The 24,031-nt window shown below is 38.9% G+C and overlaps 1 protein-coding gene across 4 annotated transcripts; it reads right to left on the reverse strand.

Moving 5' to 3' along the window:
- epc1a (enhancer of polycomb homolog 1 (Drosophila) a) lies at positions 1-23,633 on the reverse strand. 4 transcript variants are annotated; one of them, XM_017483115.3, is made up of 16 exons: positions 23,353-23,633; positions 19,700-19,792; positions 18,741-18,808; positions 10,027-10,186; positions 7,887-8,032; positions 7,342-7,548; positions 6,975-7,123; positions 6,005-6,152; positions 5,638-5,796; positions 5,366-5,455; positions 5,035-5,183; positions 4,218-4,594; positions 2,987-3,096; positions 2,756-2,903; positions 1,801-2,149; positions 1-1,661 (listed from the first exon to the last, which is right to left on the reverse strand). In XM_017483115.3, exons 1-16 carry the CDS (start codon positions 23,354-23,356, stop codon positions 1,589-1,591), a joined length of 2,430 nt encoding a protein of 809 aa, XP_017338604.1. In that variant the 5' UTR covers positions 23,357-23,633; the 3' UTR covers positions 1-1,588. The 4 variants fall into 4 exon arrangements, with proteins under 4 accessions (XP_017338604.1, XP_017338606.1, XP_047015211.1 ...); XM_017483117.3 differs by having other exon boundaries at positions 18,728-18,808; XM_047159255.2 differs by lacking the exon at positions 18,741-18,808.
- Positions 23,634-24,031: the final 398 nt, after the last annotated feature.

The raw sequence follows: 24,031 nt of genomic DNA on the forward strand, positions 1-24,031 counted from the left end.
TTCTCACATATAATAACCTGGGCTTTATTATCAGATTTCTGTGTGAATGGTCTCATCTTTTCCCCTCTTGATTTTCAATATGATTATCTTTTTTTTCCCCCCTCTCAATAGTTTAATTCTGTCAGCCACCAAGTTGGACTGGATGGTGGTTCAGTTCAGCCAGTGGATTGAATATTGGAGATCCGGGCTCTGGGCAATACAGGACCACAGAACTGCAGCCTTGCCCGAGAGCCATCCTCTTCATGGAAGAGATGAAGAAGCATATTCCCAAAGGAAGGCACACCTTTTTAACTTGTGGATTTAGGAAATGAAATAGTCTGGAGTCTGTTGGAGCTGGATGGCTCCTCCCGCTCCTATATCTCACGTGCCGTTTAGCTGAAATAATGACACGGGCACAGCAAGAATGGAAAGTCATTAGCATTCACTCATCAGTGAAAGGTACTGACATGGACAAAAAGTCTTCCACCATGCGAAGCACAAAGTCGCTTCACCACAAGAACAGAAACAAATTACACACACAAAATAAAAGATACAAAAATAATTGCCTCTTATACAAAGAAACTGTTATGGAAGGAGGAAGCTATATTTCAGAATATGAAAAAGGAACTGAAATTATACAAAAGCAGCAATAATCCTTACTTAAGTCAACATAAAACAAACACCAACAAAAAAAACAAAAACAGTGCTTAGCTGAAGTGGAAGCCACATATGCTTCCGAGTGAAGGCTTCATGACCTGTCTATCACTTGTTTTGGGATTATTAGTTAAATGGAAGCTTCCTACACACCACCCCACCCACCATTCTCAAACCCTCAGAGTGACAAACCTACATAGCCCATTCTAAACAAAGCCAACAGGCAAGATAACACAAAGGGGGATAAACAATTTAAAAGACAACAGGATGAATTAAAAAAAAAAAAAAAAAAAAAAGTTGCACTCATATGATTTGCAAAGATCCATCAGAAATGGAGAATGAAGAACCTGATGCTGTTCACAAAGTTAAAACAAAAAAAAACAAACAAACAAAAAAACCTGTAGCTACCCAAACACCAACTACACAGGAACAAATGACGGTACAGTGTTCATGGAAAAAGAAACGTGTAAACACAGCACAATAAATAGGTAAAACAGCAGGTTTCCTCACCATGCACAATGCAATGACTCGATACTCTCGCCTGCAACACGGCTCACTCGCACTCTCTCAGCAATATTTCTCCCCTTCTGCCCCCCCCCCCCCCCCCATTTTTTTTTTGTTTAATTTCTGTATTTCCCCAAGTGCAAAACATCACAAATGAACAAATCTGGATTCAAGTAACATATATACAAGATTTTGGTGGGGTGGAGTTTTTTTTTTTATACAAATATGCAGTTACTGTACATTGAATATTTGCCATATTCATAATTTACATTTGAATTTTCTCTAACAATAATGAATATATATTAAAAAGGGGGGAAAAAAGATGAGATTTGCTGTCAAGGCCTGACAGTTGCTGTGGAAACCGGCTGTCTCTTTGTATTCCCAAAAGTGATTGGTGCACAGCACCAAAAGAATGTAGTGGGCAGGGAAAAGATCGCCCAGGCAACGGTTACTACGTCACCTCCATAGCAACTGTGTTCTCCGCTATACTGTTGAGGGACTGCTTTTCTTGCTCATGATTCTCCCTGGGGGAGGAAGGAAAAAAAAGGACAATCAGTATATTTCCAAGTTTCCTTTCTTACTCTGGGAGTTTACATGCTAAAATATAACTTAATGATATATAGTTAATGAGTGAAACAAATCATGTGGTGTATGCGCACTCACCCAGTGGTGACTTTGGGAAGTTGACAATTGCTAGCAGCGGCTGCAAGTTTTAAGGCAGCAGGTGGCATGCCACCGAGACTTCTGGGCAGATGGCGAGAGTTGAGGCTGGCGATCTGGGGTGTGGCAACGCTCAGACGCAGACTGTTCCCAATCAGAAGCTGAGGGGCTGAGTTGGCAGTACTGTTCCCATGATTACTGAGCGGATTGTGTGTATTGTGGATAGAAGTGGTGGTGGAGTTCGTACTGTTAGAAGCAGATAAGCTAGCAGGGACAGAAGTCATGGTCACTGGTGATGGGCTTGTGAGCATTGAAGCAGATGTAGTAGAGTGTTGTAAGCCCTTGTAAACTCCTGGAATAGAATTAACACAATAAGACGACTTGAACACAATAAGATGATGGAATAATTACAAAAAAGGTAGTAACGAGAAGGCACCAGGTGTATGGTTTTGTTTGACCGGGCCACTAAAATACAGTTCCTGGTAAATCTGTTTTGTTTGAAGGGGTGGGAATGTGAAAAAACAAAACAAGAAATCTCACTTTTCTCAGCTCCATTCAAATCTAATTTATGAACATGTGACAATTTCCCCAATCAACCTCTTTTTTGTGTACTGTGCTTCTTAAACCTTTAACATGAAAACCAGAATTAAGGTAAGTCAGGGTAATAGTGCTAGTTAGTGACCGCAGCAAATGCTATATTTTGGTGGCACATGCTACCAAAATATATTTTTTTGTTAACAGTTTGTGTTACTGTTGTCTGCACCAAAATATGCTCTGTGCCACTTCGATATTGTGCCAATATTAAACAATCCATACTGAACTCTCCATGTTGGTCACTATGCACACCTATATTATAAAACTAAACCAGTGTGGATATGCAATCAAATAAGATTTTATTGCCCGTTTTTTTTGTTGGCAATCTAAAAAATAATTTGGTGTGTGTATCCATTCTTCTCACCTGAGGCCTGGAGGATGCCATTGACTCCACTTCCCACAACACCATCCTCTTTGACTTTTAGGGTCAACAGCTGATCAGAGGTGACCAGGGCAGAGGCTGCAAACTGGGCACGGGCTGAATCCAGCGTCTTAGACACGGAGACTAGAGACTAAATATAAATGAAAAGAAAGTTACTAAATGAAAAAGAAATACAATGTCTGCCTTATATCAGTCTTTTACTCGCACACACACCTGTGTGTTGTTGGAGCCTTCACTGGCCTGCTGTTGGATCTGCTCCAGCTGTTGCTTCTGCATGAGAGCCAGCTGTTCCTGGTGCTCTTGGAATTGTTCTGCTGTGAACACTGAAAAACACAAACATGACAATCATTAGCACAAAGAATAAATATTACCACCAAAGTATGTTATCCAGCATGTCTGTGTTCACCCTCCTATCCCCTTAATTGTGACCAGTCTGCCTGTGCATTAGCCATCTAGTAGACCAGCTGTTTTACTGAGCATCTGAAATGCACAAAAATGTAAACGTATTTAAAGTGGCACATTATGCCAAAGCTGTGCTACATTAAAGAACAACTTACCACCACTGCACAATTTATTTATGGAAAGCAACACACTGGTACTGTGTTCTTTTATTTTAAAAACAAGAATAAACAGCCGAAATCTAATTTAATATAAAGCAACAGCTCTTGAAAATCTATTAGCCAAGTTTGATCATGTGGACCAATACAACTCCATTCACTTTACGAGTGTGTGTATTCTATATGTGATGGAACTTTAACTCACCCTGAACTTTTTCACATTTCCTCATAAAAGTGGAAAAAGAACCCTTTAACCTCATCAGCATTAGCATCTGGTTGGCTGTTTGCAGTCTTGGATAAAATGTTTTTATTATACACTCACTTGTTTAATGAGGTTCATGTTCAAAGTGAAATCAAGATTTGAGCTTGTGCTGCTGGGAATAGGGAGAAAACCAAGCATCGTCTGCTTTCCCCTTTCCTTTTCACATTCATAATCAAAACATTTCCACTGTCATTTTTCATATGCCGATAATGCACAATACTGAAGTGGGTGTGAATACACAACACACACAAAAGAAAGTAGTGAGGTTGCAGATGGGTTTGCTAGTCACAGCCTCCCAAGATACCACAGCATGACCAAGCAGCAGACAATTTGCACAAATTAATTTTTCAACCCACACACTCTTCTTCCTCTCCAATTATGCCCACATACTGAGTCAAAGGTAAGGAAGATTAACAATGTTTACAAATGGGAAAACATACAATTCCTGTTTGTAGTAGTTTAATGTACTATTACTATGCACCATCTCAAAAGCTCAGAACCAAACTAAATATCATGGCTGTAGAATGCTCAATTTTATTATGATATTCTTCTCCAATAAAGGTGTTAAGGGCAAGAACTCAGACAGGTGAAGCCTGTATGTGTGAGTACATGCATACAAACTCACCCAGTGAAGAATTTATAGTAGCAGCTCCTCTGTTTGGTATGTTAATGCCTGATCCTAACGCTGTGGTTAAGGAGCGGCTGAAGCCTCTGAGACCGCAGTGGGACGAGCTACTCCTTGTGTCCGATTGGCTTTTTAGTGTCCGTGGTTTAAAGTGTCTCCAGCGGCAGCTCTTAATGTTTTGTAGGATTTGCCTCAGGTCAGGTGAGGAAGCAGAAGTCTGTGATGATGATGTGGGGAAAGAGGTGTTGCTATAAGAGGAGCTCTCTGGGAGAGGAGGAGGGGGAGGAGAAGGAGAAGCTGCGAAATCCCCTTCTGTGTGGGAATCTAGACTGTGGAAAATGCCGTCAAGTTCCGAGTGGGCCCGGTCCAGGAGCACTCTGTACATCACAGACACAAGGCATTACACATTTGGACAGAAGCACCTATGAATTAGCAAAAGGGTTCTGGCACTGTCCTGAACCAGGACCATACAGTTCAAGGACAAGTTTCTAGTTTGCATTTCCACCACACTTCAGGAACTGTGACCATCATTCAAAATAATTTGTGCAACAAGATGACATTTTAACATGTGGAAAAAGTACAGACACAACAAACATGGAGGCGGTTGAGATCAAAGTTGTGATATGAATCCTTTCTACTTTATTATATGAATATGGTGTTAACATTTGCCATACATTTAACACCAGCTATATTCGACAGGTCACACACACAGTCTTTTCCCCTCTATGAGCGGCATGCCACTGTATGCATGTTCTTGAAAAAGTTCCTAAAAAGGCTCCTGTGGTGGAAACGCGGCACTTGTTTCAGAGAGACTTGCCTGCCACCTCGTCCCACCCGACGTCGTGCCAACCCCAGGCAGCGGCGTGGTGCTGAAAGGCTGGTGAGGGAATATCGGAATCGTGGATCACATGACCCACCCTCAGCCTCACTACACCATGGCCAGCCACCCCTCTGATCCAAACGAGCCTAGAGAGAGAGAGAGAGAGAGAGAGAGAGAGAGAGAGAGAGAGAGAGGTGTACACAGGTTGTTTTAAAGCAATATCAATAAATGTGATGAATTACATTTTCATTTGAACAAAGCCTTGACAAATGATTAAAAACTAGCAAAAGATGAAAATGAACGAATGAGGGAGGAGAGGGGGACATACAGAGTGGTAAACACAGCCTGCTTTTCTTCTGAAAGCAAAAGCTCCATCAGGGTCATTCTCTTCCTCAGCCTCCGATGACCCAGAATGCATCTGCACAAGGAAGAAAAAGGGGAAGAAAAAAAAGAAAGAAAAGAAAAATCAGTATAAACAATTGAAAAAAGTTAATGTGTTCATAGAAAACTAAAAGCACTAAGAGTAGCACAAATTTTCATGAAGACGTCTTAAGATAAATGTGGAGTCGAAATGCAACGATGCATGCACTCCACTCATACCTGAGAGAAAGGATCTTCATCTGAGCTGGGAAAGTCGTATTGGTTGAGGTCTTTGAGGTTGAATAGGTGGGAGCCAGACTGCTGAGGAGTGGAGAATGGTTGGATCTTGGGCTTTTTCTCGTACTTCCTCTTTGTCCGGACCACCTCAATCTTCTCAGGCTGATGTAGTCAACCAAACAAACAAACAAAACAAAAGCACAAGAACCTTCTATAATTTTGTTTTACAGCAAATGATCAAGAAATTCTCAGTCTGTTAATTCTGAACTATGGAATTATGACTCCTGGATCTATACATTTACTTCACAGATGCGGCAACATCCATTATGTAGCCAAGGTTTAACCGCGGTACAATCAGATAAACCCTCACCTTAGTCCTATAGTCCTTGAGCTCAACATGGTCCTGGTGACGGTACTGGCTGCTGCTGGGTAAGGGAATGATGGGAATCTTGTAAATCGGCTTGGCCATGGCCAGTGCCTCCGCCATGACATCAGCACCAAAATCGGGTATGCTGTTCCTGGAGATACACATCATAGCGCTAGTCTTAATCTAATATCTTGCCCTCTTATGAAATATAATTATAAATATAAACCAAAATGCTTGGATTAGTAAGCTTCATAAACATCAAAAGCATTTCCTGCCTGTCTATAAAAATGTTAAACATTTTAGATTAATTAGTGTGCATGGATGACAGAGTACCTTTTCAGAATCAGTAATACATTAGCTGAAATCATTAATGAAACCAAGCGAAACAAAGTGTAGCATAAATTAGACATAAAATGACAGTCTATTTACTACAGTCACCTTATGGTTAAAACAGGTCAAGAGGAAAAAAAAAAAAACACTAGCCAGATACATGGTGTGTATTGTAAGAAAATAAGACCATAGCTGAACCGGAAAGCTTGGCCAACTTCCTGGACACAAACATGTGCTACGCTAGAAAATCAAGCATAAATCTTGATTCTTTTATGTGCTTTTGTGGAGGCTGAGCTTATTAAAACAAGGTTTACTAACGCTTTCTCCGAGGACACTTACACCCACATGGAACAGCAGTAGTAATTAATAGCTGAAGTTACTGTTAATATGAAGTCAGACTCTATGTGAGGTATGGAAGACTCAGTTGGGAACATTGGAAGAAAAAGTCCACTAACCAAATTCCACCCCTCCCTTTTTATTGCGAATTCTGTAACTGGACCTAGCGTCCTGAACACATTGTAAAATTAAAATCACACTTACTGGTAGAGAGTGAGTCAGTGTTCAGTGTGATGCTCACTACCATCAATCATTTGTTTGGAAACATGAAAAACCAAATATGCCATCTAGTATACTGGTGTCATACCTCTTCTCCACGATCTCCAGTGTGAGGTGCAGCAGCTCTCTTTTGCTCTTCTCACGTTTCTTGATCATTTCCAGGATGGTGACGGCCCTGCTCAGGTCTCTCCTCAGTTTCAGCATCTTCTCATATGATGCTTCGTCATTCTTACGGTTCTGTTATTAAAAAAAAAAAAACAAGAGGAGAAGTTATTCACCAATGTGTGTGGATCCTCAAATTATGGATTGAGGACATATGAAAATTCAGTTTTTATTTATTTAAAAGTTTAATACTCCTAAGTTTTGACATCCTGACCACGCTGTTTAGATGAAATAGGTCTGTACATTTTCACTCATTTTAACTTAAAAACTAAGAGCAGCCTCAGGACACTCACCTTCCTGGTCTGCATTTTCTCAGTCCTGCGCCTAAAGGCCACATAGGGGTCACTGGTGCTGGAACAATCTCTCTTCTCCTGCTTGACTACTGGCGCAAGTGATCCAGTTTTACATGATTTCCTCTTTCTGCTCCAGTACTCAAACACCTCCCTGATCAACTCATCATCCTCCTTAAGCAAGAGCTTTGCTTCCTGCAAAGTCACCAGCTGAAAAGCAAATGACATGGAATAGGTACTTAGGGATTTCACCAAGCAATAACAATTAACTATGTTTTTTTTCCATGAAAAAGGGGAAATTTTATTGACAAATAATAAAAATTGTCTAGAGGGTATTCAGTTTTGCCTTTCAAATTTTTACAATTAGGTAGCAGCCAAGCCGACAATTTTAAGAACTTTAAACTACAGAGAACACAATGAACATGATTGTTGTTGACACCAACAATAATAATTTAAAAAAAAAAAAAAAAAAAAAAAAAAAAAAACCCCATCAATCTTCAAAAAGTGAAGTCTTGGAACTTATTTTAAGACATTACAAATGGTGATACCTGCTGGCCACTGCCTTTCTCTAGCCGGTCAATCATTTGCTCGAACTGCAGCACCCCCACCTCCATTTTTTTCTTCAGCCTGTTCACAAACGCCTCATCCTCAGAGTCCAGGTCATAATCTGGCTGCTCTGCATCCAGACTGAAAGCTGTACAATGATTTATTTAAAAACAAACAATAAATAAATACATTTTAAAAAGCAGCATGTATTGCACGGTTCTTTCTGTGCTTAACAAGAACTCATTAACTTCTGCCTCAAACCTGGCATTTTTCCAAGGTTTACTTTGGAAGCCTTGGATTATGACAATGGCAAAAAAACAAACACAAGCAGCATGCCTCAAGGGACTAAGCAAACACACAGACCTGAGAACTATGGGAGGTTCCAGAAGGGGAATTCCCTGAATACATTATCACTGGAGTTTAACTAAAAAGACATTAATATGCATACTATATTTAGCAACAGACACACACACACACAAAATGGTGTTGAGATGACTAAATCAAGTCAGTGATGCAACACTTGACATTTCAGGAGTTCAGACAAGTGTAGCTGGAGTTAGAAAGAGTTGAATTTGTATTCATATCCCACATGCTGTATTTTTTTGTATATGTATATGTATATATATATATATATATATATATATATATATATATAAAAATGTTGGTGTGTTGGGGTGCTCAGATGCCCTCTGACAACAAGACACTTCCAGTTAGCAACGCATACACTGATTCTGGCCACACACACACCCATACTCACACACACACACACACACACACACACACACACACACACACACACACACACACACACACACACACACACACGAGTGTAAGAAACCAGAAAGACAACTAACAGAGGTACATGATTTCAGCTAAAGCACTATTGAGTATATGATAATACTACTGTACAGCATAAGCCCAATGTTGATGAGATGCAGAACCCAAGACAAACAGTAAATTGTGGACAGACCTGCACTCAGTTACCACATTTGGCTAGCTCCTTAAATGAAAACGAAACGCAGCAAAGGAACCGATCTGCTGTAAACCCTAAGCACCTCAACACATCATGAAAATATTTATGAAGCATTTAATGATTGATGCATTTACAAATCAGTATGATAACTAGCTCCCCAAGGGAGCACACAGCACTGCATGTGTGTGCTATTCAGGACATGCTGCTGAAAAGCACAGAAAACTCACACACAGCAGTAACCCCAGGGATTTTCAACTAGACTAAACTACATTAACATGCAGATAAAGACCAAGAAATCAATATCAATTTACACACACACACACACACACACACACACACACACACACACACACCTTATAAAATGAAAGAGATAAAATCATATACGTTTCTGTAAGAAGATAGTACCTCCAACCTCTTCACCTTCTCTCCTCCACAATAAAAGCCGACTTAATACCAGAGCTTCGCAGTGAAGCATCTAGGTCTTATAACCTTTCTGTTTTTTTGTTTGAGGAAAAAGAAAACTATGCTTTTGTGACTGAACTACCTTAAATACTTCAACGGGTAACACAAAAACAGCAGGCAGGCAATATTCCTGTATGTACAGATTATGGCCATAGACAGAAAAACAATATTTTGTAATTATTCAGCCACATGACCTTAAATATAGCTTAAGGTCATAGAGTTATAATGATCTGGTGTTGATTTTTTCAACATTTAGTTTACTGCGCACCATCTTAAATACCCTGCGTGACATCCCTCAGTGCTGTGTTAAAACCTTTAAATTTGGACATTTGGGGAGGGGAAAAACACTTTCCAGTGTTAAAAAAAAGGAGGCTTGCAGATGAGGAAATCCAGCTAGTGTGAAAATACACCCCAACAATTTGTGAACAGATGGACAAGTGGTTATTACTATACAACATGCACTCTTCACACAGAGCCTTGGTAATTACTACAACAATGGCATCCCACTAAGAAAAACCTTAAAGTGAGGGCTTAAAGGGAAGACGCAGATGGCTTCCAAACACCACCCTAAATGCATGTGCAACATGAACAAACTTCACACACAAAGTTGCTTCTGCATTCATAAGCTCTCCTGTTATTACTGGACTCACTAACTGCCCTTCTGCTTAATTAACATTCATATTAGGTCCACATGCTTGCCAACTCACGCTGTATGTGAATGAGCTGCTTTGGCATCTTGAAGTCGCCGGGGTACAGCGATTCGTAGTAGGAGATGTTGCTCTCTGCTTCGGGCACGGGAATCACCATGTTGTCCCTCTTCTCCCCATACACCTGCTGTGCCGAGATGGCCCGCTGGAGATGGTGCTCCTACAGCAAACCACACACACGGATCAGGACAGAGTTTCAGTACACAGGTTAAGCTGCCAAAAACACTTGCAGGTACAGTTTTATATGGCAAAAACAAAATCCTGCTCTGCTACTTTTCCTTTATGTCCTTCTGTGACATTACGTTAGGATTTAAGTTACTTCTTATGTACTGTAGTATTCTGTATTTCTGGTATGTCACAATCTTGCCTGGATTTTCCACAAAAAAAAAACAAAAAAACCCCACCCCAAAACAAACAAAAAAACCCCCGAGTCACATTTGTCTCTGTCAACCTGTTCCCACAATATCCTGCATGCAATACATCATATAATTAATGGAAAGCCTCATGAAAAAAACAATCATTATAATGTTATGATTAACCATGCACAAAGCTACAGATATCGTTCTTTTCCCACAATTTGGCCACAGAAGGTGTAAATCCTTGGAGAGAAAAAAAGAAAAGAAAGAAAAAAAAAGTGGTGGATTGAAGGACTATGACACCTAAAATAAGAATTATTAATACAGCCACCAAAGGAGATTCAAATGTTTTGGAGCCCAAAGTGATTTTTCTGCTCACTCATGTTCTAATGAAAACCATGCTTTCATCAATGTTCCACATAAAATTGACACCAAAGACATGTTACCAGCTTTCTCTAAGCATTTCTTAAAATGCTTTCAATGCTCAGCAACCATGTATAAACAGTCCAATGCATCTGATATTTCACAATCTGCTCAATTTATAAACTGAAACACATGATTTGTTGGTGGAGATGGCGATTGATGGAGGACTCATGGCTGCATAACACTAGGGCTTCATTGCACAAACATGTTTATTATCCAGTAAATGTGTGCAAGTATATGTTTAAACAGCATCTAGAAATAGATGTATAAGGATAGTTATACTATACAACATAGTTGTATAACATCTAATCTCAAAACACAACTGGTATGTCTTTCTCTCCTGCATACACATGTCCACATACACAACCTGACATCTTTTTGCAGCAAAATTCCCATACCAGGGATGTCAATGTACACAAATTCTGATGATTGTCATTTAAATTAATAATCAATTAATTGTCACCTTTAATACTGCAAGAGGAGTCTACTGCAGTGGCATACAGCCATGACATGGTGTGAGAATGCCACTCAAAAGTCCAGCACCCCACCCAAAAGAAAAGGCGCTTTTACTCCAAATAATAGGCTAGTAGGACTGCACGATGAATCTATGCGATTATGATCACTTGATAAAATAACTTCGTTAATAATCAACTATAAAGACTATAATATATAATGTGTCACTAGACAATGTCTCAGATGCACAATCTGGCAACATAGTGCATGTGAGCCTATTCATATTGCGTGCATCGATGTAAGTAAATAGGCTGTTTTGTTAAAGGCGTGTTATTTTTTAACCCAAATGTGCATAGGATATTGTGCATATTACGGCAAATAATGAGAATATAAAGAGGCGTACGTTTACTCATGAATAACGTAACATGTTATAGGCCTATACCATTTAGTTATTACTTCGGCGGGCCTTTGGCACACTTATTTAACTAAAGCCAAACATTCAATGACTATGCAGCTGTCACTGGTCTCAAAACAGCAGGATGAGCATCTGCATCCCTTTAGTCCAACAGTTAACTTACACCAGCTTGTTAACTTCAAACTGTGGTACAGCTTTAGGGGAAAACTAAAGTTGGCTGTAAAATGCTTTACATCACACAAGTTGCTGCAGTGTTTTGCTCAGTCAGATTTCCCATGTGTTTCACCAGGGAACATGTAATTACTTTTCGATAGCTTTAAAAGAACGGGAGTACTTTTTTGATTAATAAACCTTTCATTTGGCACAATACTGAACCAAAGTCATTTGCAAAATTTAAAATCAGGAAGTACTGGATTTGCTCCTGGGGTTCACATACCGGTTTCCTCTAAACTCTTCTCAAAGTGGGGTCTGGGGATATACAGTAACTGTGGGTCTGGGATTTTTAAAAACACTGATAATGAGTTGCGATTTCCATCACTGTAACAAAGTTGTCTTTAATCTTATAGTTATTAGCAGGTTTAATGGCGTTTGAAATAAATGGGTTTAACCCAAACATCAGTAAAAATAAAAACCTCAGGAATAGACAGAGCCAAGGCTAAAATAAATAGCCAAATATAGCACCCAATAAAATAATGAAACAATCTGAATAGTTGGATTAATGTTCAGAGATGGTAAGAAAAAAGAAACCAAAACGGATCTCTCATCAGCCTATTTTAACTCTGCGGCTTTAGGATGACTTGCGGCTCCTGAAGGCAGGCACTAAGCGCTGACTAAAGCAGCCCTCTGGCTCGGCATTTTGCCTGGGAAAAGCAGGTCAACTCCAACTGGAACACTTCCATCACCTCTTACCCAGTCTCCATAATGACAAAGCATCTCAGCTACTCCAAAATAAACATTCAAAGACAATGCTCAATTGCTGGCTCAAGACAAGAGAAGGATACAGGACTGCTCCATATCACAAAATACCTCTGCTTGCTTAAAGATATATTGAAGCTGATTATTTAACCACCAACACAGGCTTTAAGGGTATATACTTCGTTAACGCTTGCATTAAACCTGATTTGCGTAGGCATTTGGTAATTTTTATGTTGCTAATTATACAGGGTGTCCCAAAACTCTCCATGCAGAGGGGAATAAACAGTCTTTAGCAAAATGTCTTCGTACTCAGTTAATTTTTTTTCCAGACAGCCTTTAAGAACACCTTTGATAAAAGAACATATTGAAATCATTCTCATGGCTGGATCAGAAACCTGTTGCAAGGTTCCGATGGACATTAACAGGAAACATGGCAAGCACATCACACACCACTGTTGTCAAACAAACAAATTCAAAAAGACTGGAAGTGTTGTGGACCGACCGAGAAGTGGACGACCACGAACCTCCACTGACGAAGGCACACCCGACGTAGTGCTGGAAAACATAGTCCCCCACGTATGGTGACTGTTGGGATACCCTGTATATTAAAGCACATGGTTGCATTTTCTGCCAACAGACATCCACACCCATCCAACAGACCTCTTAAGAAATTGTTACAGATTTAACACCACACACGTTCAATTTCAAAGAGAGCTGCAACAACTAATCAATAATCGGCAATTAAAATAAATCAGAATTTCATTATCCATTAGTTGGGTCTATGACATCACTGTGGAAAAACTGAATTATAATTTTTAAAAACCCTTTGCACAATGTAAAGCATAGCCCACAGATACATTAAATATCTTTCATAGGCTTCAATTTGCAAAATGTTTGAAGGACAACATTGGGGAAAATATGAAAACTTTCTTGAAAAAAAAATTAAAAATTATATATATATATATATATATATATAAAATAAAAATTGGCTGTTTAATCCATCTAATCGAAGAAATAATCAACAGATTTATCAAGCATCAAAAATAATTAGTTGCAGCCCTAATTTCAACAGTACTGAATTAAATTTTCCTCATGACTCGGTCCTACAGTCGACATAAATTATTCAAACCCAAAATGTAAGTAATAAGACAACTTGCCAAACTTCAAAAGACTCCCTACAGACTCAACACACACACACACACACACACACACACACACACACACTTCTTACTATGGTTTAAAAAAGGTAGACAAGCCCTTTCACACATGAAGTGAATCCATACGGAGCAAGTTATAGCCCAACATTATACCTGGTTATAAAAGGAGTCAGTGCAAGTGATGCAGCAAATACTATAACAATTTAAGGTTTGCTCTGACTTGCACACAAAGTCATAGGAGATGCACACAAACTAAATTCTGTCCCTGTACCAAACCCTTCACAACATATTTAAACATGTCCTCCCACTCCATACCCAGCTTGTTACATAAAAGGTATGATACTTCTCACAATGTACCAATATCCAAAAACACTGCTGTGAAATCTATACATTGCTTATAGCAAACATTACAACGTAAACCCCGTGTTCATAAACTCAGAGAGGGTTCACCCTTCTTTAAAGCAAGAGATATCTCGTCATCCAAGTACTACACTAAATCTCCCAACGCTATAGTGAAATTCTCATCACAAAGGCTCTGTTCACACCCAGCGTTAACATCCATCTCAGCTGATCCAATCACCAGTGGACAGTGGCGTTCTCACCTGGTTTTTCCATGTTTCTGGAAATGGTCTTCAATAACTACTTATCGCACTTAATCAGAAGCAGGGTTGCCAAATCAGAGTAAAACGACCCGACGTAAATTCAAAACCAGACTGAAAACACTAGCCAAACAAATTAAGTGTTTATGCTTATTTCTTAAAGAAAGCAGCAGTTGCTCAGATGGTTCGATACAACTTTTACTCACAGGGTCATCAGGCTCAGCAGCATTGTGTGCAGAATTTGCTCATCTAATCAAGCTTCATGTGCCTTCAATAGTTTAGTCATTGCTGAGCAAGAGTCCCCTACCAAGAGTTTGAGGAGGATTAAAATGACCAGTCCCTCAAACAGCTCTAATGTACCTGACCAGTGTTTATTAACTCAAGCATAATAACTCATATCAAAAAGATGATAGCAGAATACATGTATCGTAGTTCTACATTTTGTATTTCTACAACATGCCCAAGTGATGGGAGTTTCAAGCTCAAGTGAAGCAATCACAGCAAAATGAGCAGTAACATTTACAAGTAACAGTATTTCTTAATGAAACACTTTTCTTAAACTTCAACACAGTGCTAAAAAGATGCTTAAATAAAAGAACAGCAGAAACAATGAGAAGATGATTTCAGTGGATTTAATGTGGCTGCATACCCAACAACACATTCAACACTCTGCATGATAAAGGGGGCTTTTCATCAATAGTAATACACTGCTTATGTTATGTGAGGTGCACTAAATATTTAAAGGTACTCCAGCCCACAATCGCTCCTATGAAACCGTAGCTTTCACTTTATCTTGAACCAGGGGAGGCTACAGGGAAGTAAAAATAAATAAATAATAATAATAAAAAAAAACACACTACTCAAACACAGACGAAAATCTAAGACACTCAGGCAATGCTCAATTGTGCTTTATCGAAAATGTATCACATTGAGACACCACCTTATTGAACCCAATGAATGTTGTGCATCATTACACTCCAAGTCTCTACTCATGCATCTACACAAAATTAAACGTAAAATTAAAATCATTGTGCCAATATTCAACCTGGCAAAGAACAAGCAGCACATCATTTGTGCTCCTGAAAAGTTTCACACATGCACACTACTACCACCATAACATTTCTACCACAACCCAATACAGAAACAAACATTGTACTGAAGCGATCAATGAGGCATCCACATTTAATGCTACTTATGGAAATAACTGCATACTTTTTATCCCTTAACTTGTAAAACTTGATAATGTTTTCATCAAAAAGAAATAAAGGAATTATGCAAATGTTACAAATAATAATAAAAAATATGCTCATCAATTAAAAGCACTCTAGCACTACCCTGTTCATGGTAGTGTGTGCTGTGAATTATTTATTTGGGGTGACTCATTCGGTTACAACTGAAGCATCCCAAATAACTGTTAAGACTTAGAGCACTCTGGGACAGACAAGAAAACTGCAGCTTTATACTCAAAATCAGCAGATTAGACTATATCAGACAGGCACTAAGGAAGTTCTTTCATGAGCTCCCCATTTCTTATTCCAGTATAAATAAAACAGGTATTACGCAAAGTGTAAAATAATCAGTAATACCTGCTTGTACGGTAACAGCCCACTTCCTCAATTCAAGTGAAAGACCAACCATGTGCCATCAAAGGGTCAACATGATACTGCTCGACACATTTATAAGACTGCAGGCTGCAACTGAAATGCATCAATGGTAACAGAAATAAATATGTACATTAATCATCTTCAGTCACGATGACAAAAGCTTTAAACTGTATTGAGCAACACTAAATTTGCTTTCATGTAGTGTCTCATGCTTGTTTTGCTGTACGTTTGACCTCACTTGTATAGGTTAAAAATACAACCGAATTATGGACAAGATGCCACAATAAGACTGCAGACAATTACAAATGTGATCATCAGTCTAATAATAGAAACACTCAGAAGTGGGCAGACTATAGTTTGCATTTTTTAAAAGAAAATGAATTTCAATAGAATGCCAAAGTTCCCTCATCTTCTATAACTTCAATTAGAATGATGCACAGACCCAAATGTTGATAATATACCAATGGTACGAGTCGTTTCTGTGAAACAACAAGTTCTATCCTGTGCTCACATGCAAGATTTATGTAGGCAGTAAACATCTCAACACTGTCATGACAAAATTCATCAGTGGATCCTGATAAAGTTTTCAGAGCAGGACAGGCCCAAATGCTAATACTAAAATCAGACTGTTACATTCCTACAAACTAGGGGGTCCAATCTGCAAACCATCAAGTCTGCATCTGTACAATCTCATTTCAGGTGTAAATGTGTTCCAACATGTCATTTGACAAAGTCAGTTAATTATCAAGCCCTGAATAAAGTGCGATGCACAACACACAGTGCAGGTGTTTCACCTGAAGCGGGAACTGTGATCAACCCCAAAGATAGCGGAAGAGCTCGTAAATTCCTGGGATCGCATCTGATCTTGTGCTACTGAGCTGAGAACAACTGATTCAAATCTGAGTTTACAAAACTAATGATAATTCAGTATACATGCTGTTGTAATACATGACAAGGAGGTAGAAAAAAAATAACCATAGATCGGCATTCAAGAACTCTCAGGATGCATAAAGAGACTACAAACACTTCCCTAGTTAGTGGTGTTGGAGCTGGATCAAGAATGAATAAAACTCAAGTGAAAATTAAACATTTTCTCTTTAAAATGGCAGAACTTACATTCTCAGTTTATTGAATTTCTGACCATTTCTTACTGTTCTGTAAAAAGACAGTTACCAGACATAAAAGGAAAATCAAAAACATCAGGATGAATTTCTAAAGACAACTTTTTCCTGTTGCTCCAAGGACAAAAATATCTACTTTATCTAAAGCACTTGTCATACACTCAGATCTGGAAATGAGTGCCTTTAGACTCCATACATTCCCAGACCTGCTTATAACCCTGCTTCACTGGTTTGAATTTAGTACTTTAGTGAAAGCGCAGTCTTCCATGTGGATGTGCTGTGGGTGTGTGAGCTCAGTTTTGCCCTCTGTTGTTTGCTCTCCGTCATTACAGCCACAACGAGCTCCTCCGACCAAACTGTAACAAAATGGCTGCTCAGCCATTGTCACGTGACTCCTTTGTGTTTTGCAAGCCGATTGCTAGTCAAACACCACGATACAACACGAATATTTTGCTCAAAATCATAAGATAACGTATTTATGTTATTGCTCTGTCTGAAAAATTCACCGAGGGGTTTCATAAACAACACGATTTACCGCGGAGAAAAAAACAAGCGGCGGCCATTTTGTGAAAAGCTGCGCAGGCGATACTGAGGCGCTCCTTTTATTGAAAAATATATAGAAATTGTGTGTAAAAATGACCCATGGCGTCTTTAAAACGTACCGATTCCTCCTCCTTTTCCATCCCCGTCGGCATCTGCGGCACAGCTCGGTTAATAGAGGCATATTCGTGCAGGTCTGGTAAATCCTCGCAGCGGAAGACGGGTAGGGGCTTGGTAGCGTCCAGCGCCCGCGCCCGAAACGACAATTTACTCATTTTTATATCGAAAGACGTAACATAAACATATAATGTCCCTTTAGATTCCCAAATGACACTGTTAGAGCTCTCATTGAGGAATCTGTGTCGGTCTTCGGAGTCAGTCGTCGGATTTGTTTGAAAAATACGCGTCCAGCGAGAAGAACAGAGCCGAAAAGGCCCGGGGCTCGATCGCTCTCTCTCGGTGTGATTTTGCCGTAGCGCCGCTCTGTCTCCCTGGTTCAGTGCGCCATGGCCAACATGGCGGACATTAAAAACTCTTTAGCTGTGGGTTTGTTTCCTGCGGCCCGACCCCCTCCTCCTGCGACGCGCGTTCACGCGTCACTCATTCCCGCGCACTTCAACACGCGTGCGCGCCCCCGCGCTGGGGGAAGGGGTGCAACACACGCAAATAAAAACGGCTTTGTGTGTGTGTTGTGGTATTTTTTAAAATCCAGCTGCCAAAACTGAATTACATGACGCATTCCTTTATATATTCACACAACACATCTGTTAAATAAAATTATTACAACAATTATTATTATTATTAGATTTGCTAACTGACGATGCGAGACCGATACAAAATACTGTTAAATATTTTTTTTTATATATTAATCATTTAACAAGAGTATTTTGTATACATCTTAAATAATCTTAACTGAGTTATATAGTAGTATGCACCCAGAAATAATCAACACGTATAGAATTAAATTACACACTAATATCCTCCTTTGCAAATATAAATAAATAAATTCAGTACTATAGGACTGAAGAAATAGTCATACACCAGATTTGGTCTATTTTTAGAACTTAGAACAATTTCTGTAACGAAAATATACAAGTAATTGAGGTAAAATGAATTACCCCGTACACGTACTGTACTGCTAAAGCGCTGTAAACGCACACCGCTTGTCGCCCTCTGGTGGTCAAACACGGAAATGACGTCTGGATTAAAAAAAAAAAAAAAAGTGTACTCAATCATAAAATACAAGATTAAAAGGAACTGGTTCCTTTGTTCTCTCTAGTTAATCATAACATTTGTTTATACTAAATATTATGTAATCTTGTATAGAGAATATCTGGACAACAAAAAGCACAGAATGATTATACACAGAGTTATGCCTTGGGATACATCACCCCAGACTAGTGAAGGTGTCATGTCAGCTTTTTTTGGTATTACACCAATGCCATGATTTCACAAAATATTAAATGAAGATGCATACAGAAACTGAGAGATGGTAAAGCTTCTCAAAGAATACAATATAAATATTGCAAAACCAAACAGGCCAAAACTATATGTTGTCAATAATTAGAAAGAAACAAATTGTGAACCTTGCATAGACCCTCATTCTGTCTATAGGTTTTATTTTGTCTCATGGAGGCCTGCCCCCCCCCCCCCCCCCTTTTAAATCCCACTGCATACTAAAAACAACAACAATAAATAAATAAATAAATAAATAAAAAGCAAAATTGATGACTTTTCTCAATCAGAGGTGTGGCTTTGTGTGTGAACTACTTCAGCACCACAAGGTCCCAAGTCACAATTTTCAGACCTGATACATGTATTAAATAAGTTTAGGCTCTTTTCTTGTTTCTGTAATCTATTTTTGTGGGAAAGCACTCAAGTTTTATTTAGGGGAGACATTTTCTGTAACAAAAATTATTATAAAACCTCTGATGTTACTATTGTGAAAAAAAAATGCATTACTTGAGACTTTTTATTAAATTAACTTTTATCAGTTTCTACATTATAACCTGATCTGCCAAAAGCACTGTCAAATTATCTCTGATCATACAAGGACCAAAATACATTTTTAGATATATACTCATCCTCACCTTTAGGCCCATGTAGTCTCAACATATTGTAGATGAAGAAAACCCCATGCAGTATAATATCCAATTTATGCATTATGTCAGACCTTCCAGGACCTACACAGTCAATGAAAAAGTGGATTAGATGCAGCATTTGCACAATGACATTGAAAATATAAGGCAATAAATGTGATGAAAACACCAGCATAAGACAATGAATAATCAGAAAAAATTTAATTCTTGCACATTTTACTACTGAATTATTATCAGTAGTGTTTTCCCAACAGATCATATGGTATAGCACAGTACCATTACGGTTTCTAAACTAATTGCCTAACTAATAGTACCCTGGCTAATAGTAGACCTGTGTCCATTTCCTATCACATAATGGTGGTACCATTGGCTGCATTTACAGCAACAAGTAGTTTAGGATATGTCTGCATTTGGGACATGTCTCCATTTTAACTTGAACATCTGGATCCTTATGTGTTTGCGAATTATTCTTGGCAAAACTGCTAAAGCTCCGTCAAATTGGATGGCTACCAATGGTGAACAGCAATTTTCAAGTCTTGCCACAGATTCTCAGACAATCAGCTATTCTAACACATTTAGGTTCTCTGTCATGAACCATTCCACTGTAGCGTTGGCAGTATGCTTAGGGTCATTGTCTTTGTGGAGGGAGAGTTCACTTGCAGACTGGAACAAGTTTTCTTGTAGGGATCATTTGGCCCCATCCATCTTGCCCTCACCCCTGGCTAGTTTCCCAATCACTGTTAATGAAAAGCATACCCACAATACAATGTGGCCACCACCATGTTTCACTGTGGGGATGATGTTCTCAGGGTGTTAGCTCCTTGGTTCATTAGGCTGTTAAACTGAGACCTTCCAGGAACAGATGTATTTATACTGAGATACACGATACTTACCTGCACATAGGAAGACTGTGTTCCTGATTAATTATGTGACTTCTGACAGTAAATGGTTGCACCAGAACTAATTTAGGGTTTATAGAGATTACATATACAATAATTTATTTTTTTATTTTACAAATATTTTATATTTATAAATAGCTTTGCAAAATCTATTAATTGTACCCGAATTCCAATGTTATGTGCTATTCTGTGTAGATATAGGACACAAAATAAGTGAAATTCAGTTCTGGGTTGTAACATTATAAAATGTGGAAAAGTTCACAGGGGAAAAACTTATGCAAGGCATCATATTTCCATTTCTAAACACACCGGTATTTTCTATTGAACTAAACTAATCAAATTCCACAAAATAAGCATTTATGAGTATTTCTGTCCTTTTAATGAACACAAGAATCATACTAACTGATTTCTCTTCCAACAGAATACTTACAGGCCTGGAATTCTCAGACTGAATGTAAATAATTTTCCAAATATATTATTCATTTGAAAATAGAAGGACACGTTTTACAAAAAAGCAACTTGTCTCTGGCAGTGATTTCTCTTTTAGTCATGTTCATCTAGGCCAAGTTCCCAAGCCTCAGAAACATGTAAAACGAAATGCTCCACTGTTCAAGGGGTTGGGGGAAACTGGTGCAAGTTGCTTAAAAGATTTAATTTAATTCCAGTTTATTGTAGTTATACGCTGTATTTGCGCTCTTGCAGTGTAAATTCTGTTGTTTATTATAATGGAAGTGATCCGTTAGTAACGAGGCTACGTCTCTCCTCACTCGCAGTGTAGTAGCAGTGATAAACAGTGGGAGGGCGAGTAAGATATACAATGACGAATTAGAACGGTATGATCAAAGTAAACACAAGTAAAATAATATGTCTAAAGGCAGTGAGTAACAAACCACAAGGTGCAGTGAAAGTGAGATGATATTAATTTAGGACTGTAGTTCAATTATCAGTGCTTTTTGTGCACCCATGAAAATAATGCACAAATACTATATTTTATATATACTCACACATATACCAATTTTATTTAATTCTGGACGAACAATTGTTAATGTGAAGTTTTATTATATATATAAAGTTTATATTTGTAGCACTCAGTTTGTGTATTTTATTTTACATAAACAAAAAAATGGTACTGAAAGTTTGCCCCAATCCGATTATTTGATAATAATAATAATAATAATAATAATAATAATCATCATCTGCCGATTAATCGATTATGAAAATAATCCTTAGTTGTAGCCCTAAATAATAATAAAACTTTTTTTCATGGAATAAGACACCCAGTGAGATCCTTGAACTCTAGAGAAACTTCAAAGAAAATCTTCAGCACACTCCAGACTGTGTGGCTCAGAAAACCCAAAAGGCACCTCCACCCTTCCCCCACTGCAACTGCATCAGAGTAAACTGGGGCAGAACTAAGATGCATTCTGTGGCTCTGTGTGTGTGTGGATCATAGATTAGAACCCAAAGGACATGGCCCAAAGCCAGGAATACACTCTGCAATGTAGAGAAAATGAGGAATAACCAACTAAAGACGCTAGATCATAACGATGAGTACATAAAAAAAAAACCCACGATGAAGTGTCTAGCACAGTGTAAAGACGGTGAAATGTGGCAATGACTACACAAACCCAGCAGAAGCTCCAGTCCCGCCTGTCTGTAAATCGCTACTGTAATTACATAATGCCATGGCGGTCTGACTAAAGAGGGGGCGATCCCGTTACACTGAATCAACTCAACAAGGAAATCAAGCTCGCTAAACAATCCGACAAGAATTTCATGCTCTCGACGATGACAATGTCGTTGTGAAGTCGGTTTTTTAATAGTGTAATTATCATGCCCGGTGATGCATGTGTGTGTGTGTGTGTGTGATGGCTGAAGCAAATATTCACGGCGTCGCCGCCTAGTCGCTTTTGACAACAATTAGACAACGATCAAGGCCCTATATCGCAAACGAGGCCACATTTAAAGCGTCGAAATGAGAGCAAATCAACTTTAGAAAGACAACCACAATGCAAAAACAGCGTGGCTGGTATATGGTGGACACTGGCGCGTGCATCCTCCTGACGCCGAACACGGAGGAAGTTGGACGCGCGTGCTTAATATGTTTGCAAATAACATTACCGGAAATGTAAAGAAAAGTGAATAAACTAGTAAGAAAACACAAGTCAAAGTTTAAAAACGTCCACCCACGTCCCCTTGTACAGTAGGGGACCCCTTAAACCACACTCCAGACATCCATATGAACGATCTTTCGGAAGTAAAAATGATAAATATACCGATTTAAAACGTAAAATTGTTTTCCAATCTCGAGATTTTTTTTAAGCCACATAAAAAAATATGTGGGGGGGGGGGGGGGGGGGGAGTCGCAAGCTCTTGTTGAAAGGAGACTAGAAAAGCCGACTAAAAACATATTTACCATTACAACCATACTGTTGTTGGCTTGTTTATTTTAACAACAAGACATACATAATATTTCTGGTACAGACTGGTCACTTTTCGCTTGTTATACATTTAAGGAGAAATGGAAGGTTAGAGCGACACCATGGACCTACCAAGACATTCCTATCGAGGTTAGCCACCTAGCTAATGTTTAGCTCATTCTAGCGACATTCTGCAAAATTCCTTAGACAAGACCTCGTTTTTTAACAAGAAAAAAACTTAAATATGAACGTGAGTGAGATACATGATATATTTTCCATCAACAACAACAAAAAAAGACTTATGTTCACAAAAAGAGCAACTTACCCATTTTAACCACTAGGGTGGACGGTGACAATTCTGTTGTATATGACAAGCAACGGCTGCATAGTTAAGACCGAGAGCTCCGACACAACAAACGCTTTGCTGCAAAATCATTACAGCCATTTCCTCATCCATCACAAGTGCCCAGTAATCATTTACCAGAAAGACTAAAGATCCAGATCAGTTTCACTCACTAACTGTCGACCAAAAAGTAGCTCAACACCGTTTTAATGATCACTTCAGCTGAGAGACTCGTCGTCAGTCATAGGGTTAACAACTTCTCTCCGAGCGATTACGCGCTTCCTGATTGGTCGCACAGTCTCACCAATCACCTGTAGAGAACAACAGCACCCGGACGGCAAGTGGCTTTTTTTCCCCAACCACATTCAGACAAATCCTGCCTCCTGCAAAAGGATTGGGTACTACCTCTTAACTGACTGTCATAGCCCCCTATCTATTGGTCAAAATGCTTGTCAGTATAACATTCTCGCGGAGGAGGCGGAGTCTGTCGGAATGTGGTTGGGAAGCAAACAAAACATAACAACAAGCTACCGGACGACCATATGGGAAGAGTAATGTGTTGATGTGTTGTGCACCACAGAGCCACCAAGCAAGTGAAAATAACAGAAAATAAACCTGCAGAACGAAACAGTTATCACATTATTCACCTATTTCGGTGAAT

The sequence above is a fragment of the Ictalurus punctatus genome, chromosome 13, assembly GCF_001660625.3.
Source record: "Ictalurus punctatus breed USDA103 chromosome 13, Coco_2.0, whole genome shotgun sequence".
NCBI classification, from domain to species: domain Eukaryota; kingdom Metazoa; phylum Chordata; class Actinopteri; order Siluriformes; family Ictaluridae; genus Ictalurus; species Ictalurus punctatus.